The following is a 13,868-nucleotide window of genomic DNA, read 5'->3' as shown; positions in this document are numbered from 1 at the left end:
GGCAAGTCCTATAAGCATCCAGCAAGCCGTGGAAAAATCAACGATCGCAACGCTAGTCAAAATGATAAAATTAGGTTTTTGCAGTTCTTTTACTGATAAAACAGTAGCAATAGTGATACCATTCGCAAGTAACACTAAAATTGAGATTATAAAATGCGACAGAACGAACACTACTGGAAGTTGGCAAAAGATCCATTCAGTTTTGTTATTCATCTTGACAACTGTTAAGCTTTGTTTTCTCACTTGTTGTACGCAACGCAATAATGGCGTACGCGCAACGTCGACCGATCACATAAAAGCGAACAGGTTAGCATTGCGAATTGTGATTGGTCAAATTAATGGGGTCCACTGACGTCATTGCGTTACGTTTAAGAACTGACGGGCTTTAGTCCAATTGTCATCAACGAGTAATTTCTTTAATTTGCAAACCAAAACTTAATTGATTTGATTTCAATTGGAATCCATTAGGTCTGTAATTGGCTATGTCTATTCTATAGCTAATAGCCACTTGAAGGTTTACTAATTCAGATCAACATTCAGTTTCGAAGTTGATAATTATTAATTTGTTTATAGAAATTACATCTGAGAATAGTTATGCAACTATTAGCGGATAAAAAAGAATCAAACACACGTTTATACATTTAAGTCTGAATCCGTTTAAGTGCATGTTTAAGTTCATATTTCTTTAACAAAATCTACACAAACAAACAATGAAGTCGATAAGTACAGCAGAATAGCCAAACCAACAAGCATGCATGATCTGAGTCAATATTTTCGGTTCAACCGACGACACAAAGCATTGCTCAAAGTTATAACAGAGAATTGCGGAAGCTAGACAAACATGCTCCTGAACGTCGAAAAATGATTTTTATCAGACATCGGCTTCGTGATTTTTCTGATAGCTTAACTTGCGAAAAATAGAAATCAAGGCAGCTAGATATAAAGGAAAATTATCATTTTGAATATATACAGTCTTATGCGAAAGTCACTGTATGTATAGACACTGCAATTCTTGCAGTTTTGAAAATGATGTTCTTCTCAATGGATAAAGGGAGCCGATCCGAGTTTTCGATAAGCTTGCGAATTTTTTTAAAAACAATTATTTTTTGAAGGCAGTTCTTGGAATGAAAACTAAATAGACAAAAATGTATTAAAAAGTACCGTAATCAAATGGGCATTTTGGAATTACTTCTATTTATTGGAATAAATTCTCATTTACATTTAACGAATAATATTAATTAAGTAATTATAAATAATGTATATTTCATTTTATAAACAAAATTAAAAATGAATGTATAAAAAAAAACAAATAATGAAAGTGGTCAATGATGTCAGGCTGATTACTGCAGTAAAACTAACTACAACTATTTACTGCAGTAAATGCAACTGGACCCCACATGTTAAAGCCTAAGCTTCCAGTGGGGTACTCCTTTTCTCATTTTATTATCTATTATTTTAGAAAATGTTATCTGTACTTTGTTTTTATTTGAGAAATAAATTTATTATTGATTGATTGAACTATACAAATACAAGATTATTAGACATAAAATAAATGTTATCCTGTTAGAACCTTACAGACATTCATTCAAGACAACTTGTTGTGGACCAAACTAACAAATAAAAACAAAGTTTACAAATCAAAGAATAAACCTGTATCTAATAAAATTCATATTACAAAAAAATTAATCCTACATTGTTAAAATGAGATGATTTGATCAATATCAATACGAATTGAATCAGGAATAGCATTTGATTATAAGATACAATGTGTTCTGTTTTAGAAAACATTACATTGACATAACCATGATATAGGGATATGATGTACAACCATTCATCAGCAGCAGGAATGCATCAAACCAAATCTAAAGCTCTGTCTACACTATCAAACTAGTTTGACAAAAAAAGTGTGATGTGCCCAAATATGGTAGTGATATGACATCATCATGTCCATATATGGACACATCACTTTTTTTGTCATATAAAGTTTTAGAGTGTAGACAGAGCTTTAAAGAAGGCATAGGCTTGTCATGATATGGGGAATGTGAATCTTTCCGAGCTAAATCTCCATGATTTTGACTTTGCCAGCTTTCTTCTTTGTAATTGTCACCCTAAATTTTAGATAAAGTGTTTCAATTGATTTATTCTTTATCATTTACAAAACAGGCTTTTTAGTCTACCATTTATTTGATTCTGTGGCTGATGGTGTAAGATGTACACACTTGGAGTCTTGCATATGATGTACGTATGGACCTCAAGTCCAAACACTTGTCCACTGTCCTCACATCAATGGAACTAATTTTCACAGTAGTTCAGATTTCCCAACAAAAGCCTTGTGATTTTGTTTCTCACAGTAACACCTAATTAGTCATCAACTGATTGTAGTGTTGTTATTGTGGTTCCATGTTCTGCTTTCTGGGGGCTCAGAGGCTGCTAATTTCTTCATTGCTTCATCAATTGACATGATAGCCTCATCATCCTCATCATCAAGCTCAAAATCATCTTGGTATTCTCTACAAAATAGAAGATAAACAAAATGTTAACATTCATAAATATATTTGCCTCAAGTTACACAAACCAACAGTGGTGTTGGTAGTCTATTTCATGAGATACCTACCTGTATCTCATGATAGACCTGTAGTTATTGTCTTTGTGTTAGTCCACCAGTCGGCATTTCGATTTTTGTCTGAAGTGAGCTCAAGTATTATACGTATGAAATGCCATAAGTGCCAAAATATCTTTTACAGTCTAGAACCTAGACTAGTGTAGTTCGAAAAATAGAGGGATTTCTCCAAACAGGACCACATGTAACACAGGAGCTACATCTATGTATGATAAGCTTATCCTGTATAAATATATTATTAAATAAATAAATAGTTCAGCTTAAATCCACTGTGTCTTATTCTTCTTTATTTGGAATTTTAATAGACTACATTATATCATGAAGAACAGAATTCTTTCCATGATTGATATATATACATCTACTGCTACAATATATTATAGGTCTACAGTTATTATATGTAGGTAAAATGTTGACTTACACATCAGTAGCATCTAGAGCAGACTGCTCTTGGCCTGCCTCCTCAGCTACTAACAGTTCATATTCCTCTGCTGCATACTTCTCCCAATCTGATGGCTCAGCTAGATCGGTCTCTTCATTCTGTCATGTAAACAGTTTTTGTAATAACACAAGTAGTTCATTAACTAAAGTATAATTAATTTCATTTAGGACAGTAGAAAGGTACAACAATAAAATAACAGAGAAACATGAGACAGGAAAAATAAAAGCGAACTAAATCACTGACGAGTGGGAACAGTTAAACATACAAAAATTACAATATATTAATTATACTATATACTGTACACAGTGTCTTCCTCTATTTCTTGTTATAGAAAAAGAAAAAATTACTGATTTTTTTTGTGTAAAATAAAATAAAAATGTTGTTACCCTCATGTTTGCAAAAGGATCTCGTTGTTCATGGTCTAAATACTTCTCCAAATTGAAGAATGTATCAAAGAAAATGTAAGCTAATTTACAAGCTTTCAGATCACGTAGACTTATTCTGTCGCCCTCTAGAGGCTTTACAAGATCCAACATCTACAAGAAAATAATATCTTTAGATTAATGCCAGATCATTATTAAAAAATGAATGGTTATGAGTTGAATGGGGAGTAGTATTCAATGAATACAAAGGCATTATTAAGGTGCTACTGTTTTATGACACAACTACTGTCCAAAAGCTCTGTCTACACTATCAAACTTTATGTGATGTGCCCATATATGGACATGATGATGTCATATAACTACCATCTTTGGGCATACCACTACCATATTTGGACACGTCACACTTTTTTGTCATTAATTTGTAATATCCATTTTGAATCCCACTGGGATGAACAGCTCTCTTCAAACTTACTTGGCATAAGCAATCCTCAAAAGGAAGAGTTTCAATTCCGAGTCCTTCCATTTTGGCAAGTTGCTCTTCATAAAAATACTGCAACTCGTACATTGATAAATATCCATCGCCATCAAGGTCCATGCAACGGAACCAGTATTCAATGCTGCCAAGAAATGATATAATAATCCATTATTTCATTCCAGGTGCTTGGGATGGAGAGGCAAGTAAAGCTACCATGCCACTACTGTACAATCATGCAGCACCTCTGAACTACCACTTGGCCACATACAATCATATATACAGTTAATTAACTGGGTGTTAATTAATTTTACCCTTATGTAACATCATACATAGCATTGACAAGGTTGGGGTCATTTGGGATTTTGAGACCATCAATTAAAATAAAATGGACACAAAAAAATACCTCATTGGTGTCTTTTTATCTTCTTCAGATAATAAGAACCAGACAAATTCTGTGTAACTCATCAAACCTTCCTGAACAGAATTTGAACTGAAAAGATTAAAATAAAATATATAAATATTTTTTGTAGTGGAGTTTTCCTTCCAATCCCAAGGTCCAGTGTTCAATCCTGATCTAGTGCCAGGGTTCTAAGTAACTCGACGACTCTTTCTACTCCACTCCCTAAGCCTCAAATGAGACTTAGTTTATAAGCACAATAAATTATAAAATAGTTTATCCATCCTGTAGTTGGCAAGTTACTCGCTGTTGGATGCATATGAAATTTAAAAAAAATTGTTTTTAAATTATAAAAAAAAAATATAATATATTGGTCAAGTGCAAATTGTGGAAATGAAATACAATTAGGGTTGAGAATGATATGTTTACCTTAGTACTGATCCATGTGAAAATATACTATCTATGATCCTGGATGACAGAGCTGTGAAATGAACAAAACAAACAGTAAAAGAAATGAGTCAGCAAAATTGAACAAAAGTACAATCTGAATGCTGGCTAATTCTTGCAGCAATGGCTTTGTTGGGTAGAGCTATCATGCTTCAGTGTGAACAAGGCCTTAATAGGGTTAAATTAACCAACACCAATGCTGAATTTTTAGTTGTTAATTTTAAGTTTAATGACACTGTTTATTAAAAAACAAATTAACCATCTGAATCCTAGTGTGAACATGGCTTTGGGTAGAGTTATCATGGTTAAATTGACCATTTTCAAATGTAATGTAAACAAGGCTTTAGAGAAACAATATAACTTTAAAGAGGTATGGGAAAATAATAAATTAAAAAATATATTAACAATTTCACAGTATAGCAATCTGTGGCAGGGGAACCATTTCAACATTTTAGTTAAAGATATATTGTCTCCCTGAAAATAATTTTGTTGTTGAATATGTCATTTTATTGTCGTAATAGTTATTCACTTTGACCCAAAACTGGATCTAAAAAAAAAATGATTTACCTGAATAAAATTTAATTTAAAGCAAAAAATACTCAAATTTTTTAGAGAAGTGATCAACTTTATTAAAACTACAAAATTGCCTATTTAAAGTCTGATTTTATTAATCTTCATTTTTTTAAATGTTTTTGGGGACAATACAATACATCTTTAATAAACTAAATAGTGCTAAATTTCTATGAAAAAACGTTTTATAATTCAATGCACTTACTACATGCACACAGCATGCACTAAATATCTTGAACAAAGTGAAATATTATCTTAGCTGTTAACAATGGAATCTTTCACTTTTGCTATGAACAAGGGTTTACTTGTATGAATGATATTGTAATCATATTGTATTCAAACATTACAGATATTTAATGATATCATTATGTACTCTAACCAATGTCATCTTATGGTATTTTTTATTGTGCCAATTTTTTTCTCAAGTGAATTTACAATTTTATTGCATGAATTGCATTATTATTAAATAAAGCAAAATTTTTGGTAGTAATAATGTATCTGGTCGTATTCAAAATACAGCCTTGAGAGAATACTATTTAGTATTAGCTATAGAATACTAGAGATGATTAGTCCTAACATTAAAATAATGACGATAATGATGTTGATGATGATGATGATAATGATGAGGATGATGATGATGATAATAATGATGTCAATGATGATGATAATGATGATGATAATAATGATGTCAATGATGATGATAATGATAATGATGATGATGATAATGATGTTGATGATGATAATGATGTCAATGATGATGATGATAATGATGAGGATGATGATGATGATGATGATAATAATGATGATGATAATGATGTTGATGATGTCAATGATGATAATGATGAGGATGATGATGATAATAATGATGTCAATGATGATGATAAAGATGATGATGATAATGATGATGATGATGATAATGATGATGTCAATGATGATGATAATGATGATGTCAATGATGATGATGATAATGATGATAATAATAATGATGATTTTGATAATGTTGTGATGATGATAATGTTGTGATATTAATTAAGATGTTGCTGATATACTTATTATATAGCTATATATAAAACACAATTTCTAGATCGATCCTATATTTCTCACAGCTGTTTCTTGGATAAAATATTAATAATGTTGACTTGTTTTGTCTTGTTGTTGTCCCCCTAGGGGTACACTACAGGGTATAGGTTGATCTATCAACATGTGTGATCTAAAAAAATGGTGTTGAAAGTGTGGTCATTCTGTATTTTGTGAATAATGTATACAAACTTTACTAGGGACCACAATGGAATTAAGTTGTCTTATTTTAAACGACTTTATGTGTTATGCTGTGCATCCCTTTTGAATTCATACTCCCGCCCTTTTTATCTGTTTTTTTTATTGATATATTAATGGATAAAAATGTAAGAAAATAATACGAAAAGAAAAAGAAATGCACACTTTGTCCAATAATCACTCTGATTGGAGAAGTTTTGTTAATTGCGCTATGTCGCATGACATTCAGCATTCGTGATGATATTACTGTTACAGTTGTTTTTATATTGATGTTTTTTATACTATGATGTTTTTTATACTATGATGTTCATGTTAAGATGCTACATACCTATGGAATGAAAATACAGCTATAAAACTGACCACTGACCGCTGATTGCTTTATCATCCTCAAAGGGCAGCTGAACATTTTTAGTTTAGTGATTGGATTGTTTAATTGCCCTTGACCATGCTTATACTATTGTTTACTTTGTTTGATTCAAGTAAATAAATGAGATGAAGTGACTATAGAGTGACCATACAGTCTGTAAAACAGCTATGTTTACATGCACTACAGTTAACTTCGTCCTATGCACACTGACTTATATTAAACCATCTTTACCTCGTGTGTTTTTAACCTCTTGCTATGGCCTTGGTTATACCTCTGTTTCGTTAACACTGATATAACTCCAATTTATCCGATATGTTTCAATCCGATAAATGCAGAACCATTAAGTTAAACCAAAATGTAACTGTGACAGACCGCAATTTAAATCCGAAAGACAAAAGATCGTGCAAACCTAGCTTCTTTGATATACCATTTATATTTAAGTTTATATCAGAATTTCGTCTAAATGGCTGTCTTAAGCTTGGTACACACTAGGACACAATGCAAGGATCTAAGCGCAAGGGCAATCACAGACGACAGTACGGATGATCCATCATGTTGTTAACCTACCATGTTCATTGTGTTACCTACCATGTTCATTGTGTTAACCTGCCATGTTCATTGTGTTAACCTACCATGTTCATTGTGTTAACCTAGCATGTTCATTGTGTTAACCCACCATGTTCATTGTGTTACCTTTCCTGTTCATTGTGTTAACTTACCATGTTCATTGTGTCTGCTCAAATCCTTCTTGTCAATAAATAGATCATGATTGGAATCTAGCTCCCAAAATTTGCAATAAATTACATAAAAATGTTCATAAGAAAAAAAATCTGTGATTTGGTTGATATCATCTTCTTCCTCAAGTAATTGTAGTACCTATCCAAAAAAATAAAAAAATAAATATTTGTCATAATATATAGGAGTTAAATTCAAAGAGTATCGAAAAAAAAAAACCCAACAAAAAAAAAAGGATTAACCAAGCTGTAAGTGGCGGATTTGTTTCTGCTGTTGTTTTTGGTTTATAAATAAAAAATAAAACAAAAATAAATTAATGTTATAGGAGAACTGGGCTTATCATTTGCATACCACATATAAATTTTATATATTTAATACAGATACAGTATTCATATTTATATTTTTCTCAGAGAACACATGCAATTTAAAAGCACAAACTTCAGATAACTTAAAATTATACTGACTATAAAAGTTGTAGCAAAACCATTTGAATAATTCAGCTTTGGCCGAATACTAAATATATCAAAAACTGTTCCTTTGTTTTGGCTAATCAATCTTGATAATCTTTTCATACTTAATTACTTGCTTGCTCAATATTTAGTTTTGGTAGTAAGCTAAACATGACCGGGTCAACTCATCATGCATTCAAAATGTGTATTTTTAGTATGAAATACATTAGGGTATAGTTATTGGGTAATTTTAAATTAAGTGAGAGATGATTTTGACAATGAGGTCGTCTAAAGGCCAGGTATTGTTTCATCAACTACAGTTCAGAAACATATAAATTATATTTACAGTATATTATATAAATATATAAACACAATACACAGAATATTAATTCTAAACCGCTCGGTGGTATACTAAACTGAAATTGAGATATTTCATTAATTAATAAAATTGAAACAATAAAGATGAGAAAAGTCGCAATAGTTTTCAAATGGTCAGAAAGTTGTCATTCAAAAGTGTGAGCATTATGTCTTAACCATCTGCATACAGCATCCACATACGGTCCAGCAAACACAACAATATCATCAGCGTGTGAAACTACCGCTATATATAGCTTTTACCAGAGGACAGACACCTTAAGGCAAGTGTAAACATTTATGTTGATTATACTCACAGACAAAATGTTAGAACGACGGAACTCTGGTAATGTTATCTTTCCCGTCCAAGATCGGTTAACAACATAAATAATTCTTGCTATAACCTAAGGTAAAGAAATAAAAAATTTATTTTTATTTCTCTATAGAGAAAAAGAAGCAAAAGGTAATAAAGGAAAATATATATTCTCAGTGAAAAATGTTGTTGAAATTTGCAAAAGTTGAGTAAATTCTATGCAGAATGTCTTAGAGTTTGGCTGCTTTATGCATGTACTTGCATGTTTTTTGAAGAATACTGTCTTTATTTAATACCTAAACTTTTGTATGAATGTTTTGAGATGTTACAGTACATGCATGTATTGCTCTAGTATCAAACTGACCAATCATAGTAATCAAATAGCAGCACGCAACTATGCTTTTCACAAGGTTCAGATAATATGAGTGTATGAAAACATGTTAAAAAAAAGTGTGATGTGCCCAAATATGGTAGTGATATGCTTAAATATGGTAGTGATATGACATCATCATGTCCGTATATGAGCACATCACATTTTTATGTCACATAAAGTTTGATAGTATAGACAGAACTTTAGACTTTGGCTGCTTTATGAATTTTTACTGCCATTTATTTTTTAAAATATACTGTAATTAATATCTTAAAAACGTTCTACAATGAATACATCATGATAGAAACATTCAAGATATTTAATAATTGCAAATCTGAAAGTTTCTGTTTTACTTGCGTCTGTTAAAACAAGTCAAGGACTTACTGTGAAGTAAGTACACATGTTAACTTAAGCCAATCTATTCACAAACTTTTACACAATATTTTAAAATAAAACTATAGTGTAAAAACTACTATAACACATTAACATGTTGTTTGTACCAACTAAATTAATGTATGAAAAAACTAAAAAAATAATCATGTTGGGCTGTTTCTGGAGAACACTAAACAAATAATTTGTTTAAACATGGCCTTTATTGGATTTAGGATAATATTATAGCATTAGGTTATAGTTGATCCACATACACTAGGATGCTGTGTAAGGGGATTATGTGGTGAAGCCTATTGAGTCAATAGATCAAAACATTGGACTAGTTCAGATCAATCCCTCAAATCCTATTGCTGCTATTAAATACAGTAATTTTTTTATTTTATTTTATTTCAATTTGCAATCAACAGCGGAGAGCTCGCCACTTACAGACTGGAATATATAAAAAGACAAAAAACATTGACAAGGTCTACAAGAATCAATTACAAACAATTCTTAATTTGGGATTTAAATAAATATAAACAATTACAGAAAATATTAATAGTGGAGTCAAAGGAAATATATGAATTAAGTAATCTCGGTAATCTACAATTGTAGGCTTTTTTTTTCTTTTTTTGACTATAATTCATATACAGTAGTCAATTTAGTTTTATACATGAACAAGTAAGTACAGTATAAATATGAGAAAGAAAGGATTCACCTCTGATATGGTTCTATTATAAACGTTATGAAATCATCAAATTAAAATCATCAGTTCAATTCTAGAAATATTTGATATGCACTAACATTAATTTAATATTTAATGACATTTTGATCAGAAATGATCTGTAGTAATTGAATTCCTGCGGTCAATGACCTCTGGTGAACTTTGGGTGTAGTTAACATTGTATATTAATCTTCTCCATCACCACAGGGTGTTGTGTCATCACCTAGCCACACTCAATAATAACATTATTGGTGGCGGTCACTAGGAAGCTCTCCAATGACCAATGTGAGGTATATGGTCAATGGTGTGAGGTATATGGTCAATGGTGTCAGTAGGCCTACTGTACTAATATAGTGCTAACACACAGGGGACCTTTAAACTGATTTTTCTAGAATCTACAACAGAATACCTTGAACTATTGTAACTGGTTAATTTATACATTTTCAATTTTCAGAAGTCTGGGTTCCAGACAGAGTTTTGACTTAATATTAGTAAAAGATAAATATTTTGGCACATATGGCGTTTTATACGCATGCTACTTGAGCTTTTTAGACCAAACTTGAAACGTCGACTGGTGCAGTACTAGCATAAAAAAAGACAATAAATACAGGACAAGTCTAAGAAGAGCGATGAGGTAGTAATTTTTAAATACATTTTTTCCTGGTAGAATCAAATTATAATGACCAGTTTGGCAAACTTGGATTTGTACAGACTTCTAAGTTCTAACAGAATGTTCAGCTAATAATATTTAGCTGACCAGTTATATTGATAAGATTTATATAGTGTCATATTTCTTTTTAGTTAATAAAATACAAATGGGACATTAGATAGTTTTCAGTGATAGGAAAAAAAATGAAATTTGTTTTCAAAATCAATTTCAATCAATCAATTTATTGAGAAATGATTATTGATGGCACACAAATTTAAGTGTTACATTCATTCCTGATCATTCAGAAAAAAAGAAAATATTACAATTTCACTGAAATGCTGAATAGATAACTTATCAAGTAAACTTTGAATGACTCCCATTGATACTTTGAAGGTTATGTTATCTCTTATGTTATGAAACAAAACATTGTAAGATGTCATACATACAATAGCATTCACCTTTTGTATGGTATGATCAAACTAACATTACTATAGTTAATATATTACTGTACTAAACATACATACTTTCTTCATAGCATGTAATGTTACATGTAAAAATGTATGACCATCTGTAGCTAAAGCTCTGTCTACACTATCAAACTAGTTTGACAAAAAAGTATTATGTACCAAATATGGTAGTGATATGCTTAAATATGGTAATGATATGTCATCTTCATGTCCATATATAGACACATCACATTTTTTGTGTCAAACTAGTTTGATAGTGTAGACAGAGCCTAAACTATCTAATTATTATTTAAACACATAACACACATATTACATTTTTTTTTAAACTAACATATAGTGTTTAGTACCTGTTTGCTTTCATTGTCTTCTGTTTGTTTTTCATTTTGCAGAAAAATTTGAATACATTTAAGAAAAGTATACTTAAATTAAAGTCTGCTAAAAAAGTATCATATTTGGCTTATTCAGATATTCCTTCATGTGTGTTTAATGTTATCTAAAGATGCATGTCACTATTATACCAATTCTACAAGGTTGGTTTAAATGCAATTTGAAAGGAACACACATGACTATACCCTGCAGGTATTCTCTCCTAATATAATAAAGATTTTATAGTGACATTGATACAATGGGAAAACCTGTTTGGGATGAGGTGGGCGTTTAACTAATGTTTATTGAATGGGTTTTACAGAAAAATACCTGTTATACTACTCACGTTAGTACCTTAAAGTGGGAGTGGTGGAACTGAATGCTTGGTTTTATACATTCAAACCTGTTGAATTTGTTTTACAGGTTTGTTTAAGTTTAAGAAAACATTTATAAGAACATGAATAATTTGGAACAAATAGGAAGAAAATTGTACGGGAGGCTGGGCAAACGTTTTTGATTGATTTTGATGATTTTATAAGAATATAATTTAGAAAAGCCAATTTTTAGAAAAACTAATTTAAAAATAGAGTACAATTACTATAATTCTGTCACCACCTTAGGCCAGGTGTTCTATCTAAATTATATAAAAGTAGGAAAGCTATTTCAACACAATTTAAAGCTCTGTCTACACTATCAAACTTTTTGTGATAACAAAATGTGATGTGTCTATATATGGACATGATGATGTCATCACTACCATTTGGGCACATCACACTTTTTTGTCTAGTTTGATGATGTAGACAGAGTTTAAGAAAATTTTGTTTGGGGATTCATTTTTTTTAAATAGCTAGGGCAACAACTCGACATACGTAGGTCGGAAACGATCATCAATTCTCCTTATGGTTGACGTCGTCATTTTCCCACATGATTGAGTGAGTGTTGGGTGCTTTCTCTATTAACTACAACAACTGCTATTGCTTAGTAAATAAGTTACAGAAAGACATCACTCCAAATGTGTGACTGACAGACACTATTAGAATACACTGTTGGTCATTGTACTATTAAGTACTTACAAATGAGTTTGAGTAGGCGATAATAGTGAGTGGGATTTTGACAAGATTTTTTCCCAAATCATATAAAAATAAAAACAATTTCCTAAGTAATTTATGAAGTTAGAAGAGAAATAAATGTTACTTTTGACATGATTCAGTTTCTGGGACAGGTCCTGTATTCTGTGACGCACTCAACTTGTTAATCTATCAAGATAATCGAAGATAGCTTTGGATATTAGCGTATAATCTGATTTAATGTGAACATGAATCGGTCGGAAGGAACTATATCAACGGATCAAACGCCTTAGAACATTTAAACAACAGAAATGACAACAACCCAGATTGTATCATTATTTAAAATTCAATTCTAAGCGCTTTTCTCATCATAATACCATCTGAACTCGATGCTAACTTTATTAAGCATTCTGTTTCGTTTGTTAAAATCCCTAAGAGACACCTGAGGCAGTATACAAGTAAACCCTTTAAACGTTGAAGAATTAGTTACAGAATGGTTCTAGTGAGAGGAAGAAACAAACCGTACCTCTGAAGACAAGAATATACAATGGCTACTTGTTTGTTATCTTCCTAAAAGGCTTTAGACAGATCAGTATCAGCAACAAATCACATACAGATATACAGTACTGTATTCTTGTAAAAGACACACTTTTCAAAACGACTCCAGTTGAAGACCATAGTGTCTAGAAACCACTTTCTATTCCTTAAAAAGGGAACTCCAAATAAAACCAGAGTGTTCAGAAACAACTTTCTTTGCCTTAAAAATGTGGGAAGGAACATCTAGAGGGGCATATAAGCACTTACTTACTTACAACAACAAAGTAAGGAAAAATAATGGACTCCAAATAAAGACCAAATTGTTTAAAAACCACTCTCTTTGCCTTAAAAAAGGGGCAGGGGACACCCTCAAATTGAAAAAAAAAAATTACAATGCAAAAGTCCCAAGTTCAGCAGAACTTCATTTCACAATTTTTAGGTCACTGATATTGATAATGAATCGGACATAATTTAGGCTGTCTGATAATATACAGT

The 13,868-nt window shown here is 31.3% G+C and overlaps 1 protein-coding gene across 3 annotated transcripts in view; it reads right to left on the bottom strand.

Annotated features, from left to right (window-relative positions):
• Positions 1-1,203: 1,203 nt before the first annotated feature.
• Positions 1,204-13,868, bottom strand: part of LOC144842842 (serine/threonine-protein phosphatase 2A regulatory subunit B'' subunit beta-like) — a 31,072-nt gene continuing 18,407 nt past the window's right edge. For all 3 annotated transcript variants that reach the window (XM_078699392.1, XM_078699393.1, XM_078699394.1), the window contains 8 exons: positions 8,829-8,915; positions 7,693-7,849; positions 4,744-4,795; positions 4,321-4,407; positions 3,915-4,059; positions 3,446-3,595; positions 3,039-3,157; positions 1,204-2,510 (listed from right to left, as the gene is read on the bottom strand). In XM_078699392.1, coding sequence (XP_078555518.1) covers positions 2,369-2,510; positions 3,039-3,157; positions 3,446-3,595; positions 3,915-4,059; positions 4,321-4,407; positions 4,744-4,795; positions 7,693-7,849; positions 8,829-8,915 — 939 coding nt within the window. In that variant the 3' untranslated portion in view covers positions 1,204-2,368. The remainder of the gene's footprint in view (positions 2,511-3,038; positions 3,158-3,445; positions 3,596-3,914; positions 4,060-4,320; positions 4,408-4,743; positions 4,796-7,692; positions 7,850-8,828; positions 8,916-13,868) is intronic.

This window comes from Antedon bifida, chromosome 5 (genome assembly GCF_963402885.1).
Source record: "Antedon bifida chromosome 5, ecAntBifi1.1, whole genome shotgun sequence".
NCBI classification, from domain to species: Eukaryota; Metazoa; Echinodermata; class Crinoidea; order Comatulida; family Antedonidae; genus Antedon; species Antedon bifida.
The sequence above is the reverse complement of the archived record's forward strand: the minus strand, read 5'-3'. Positions and strand labels throughout refer to the sequence as shown.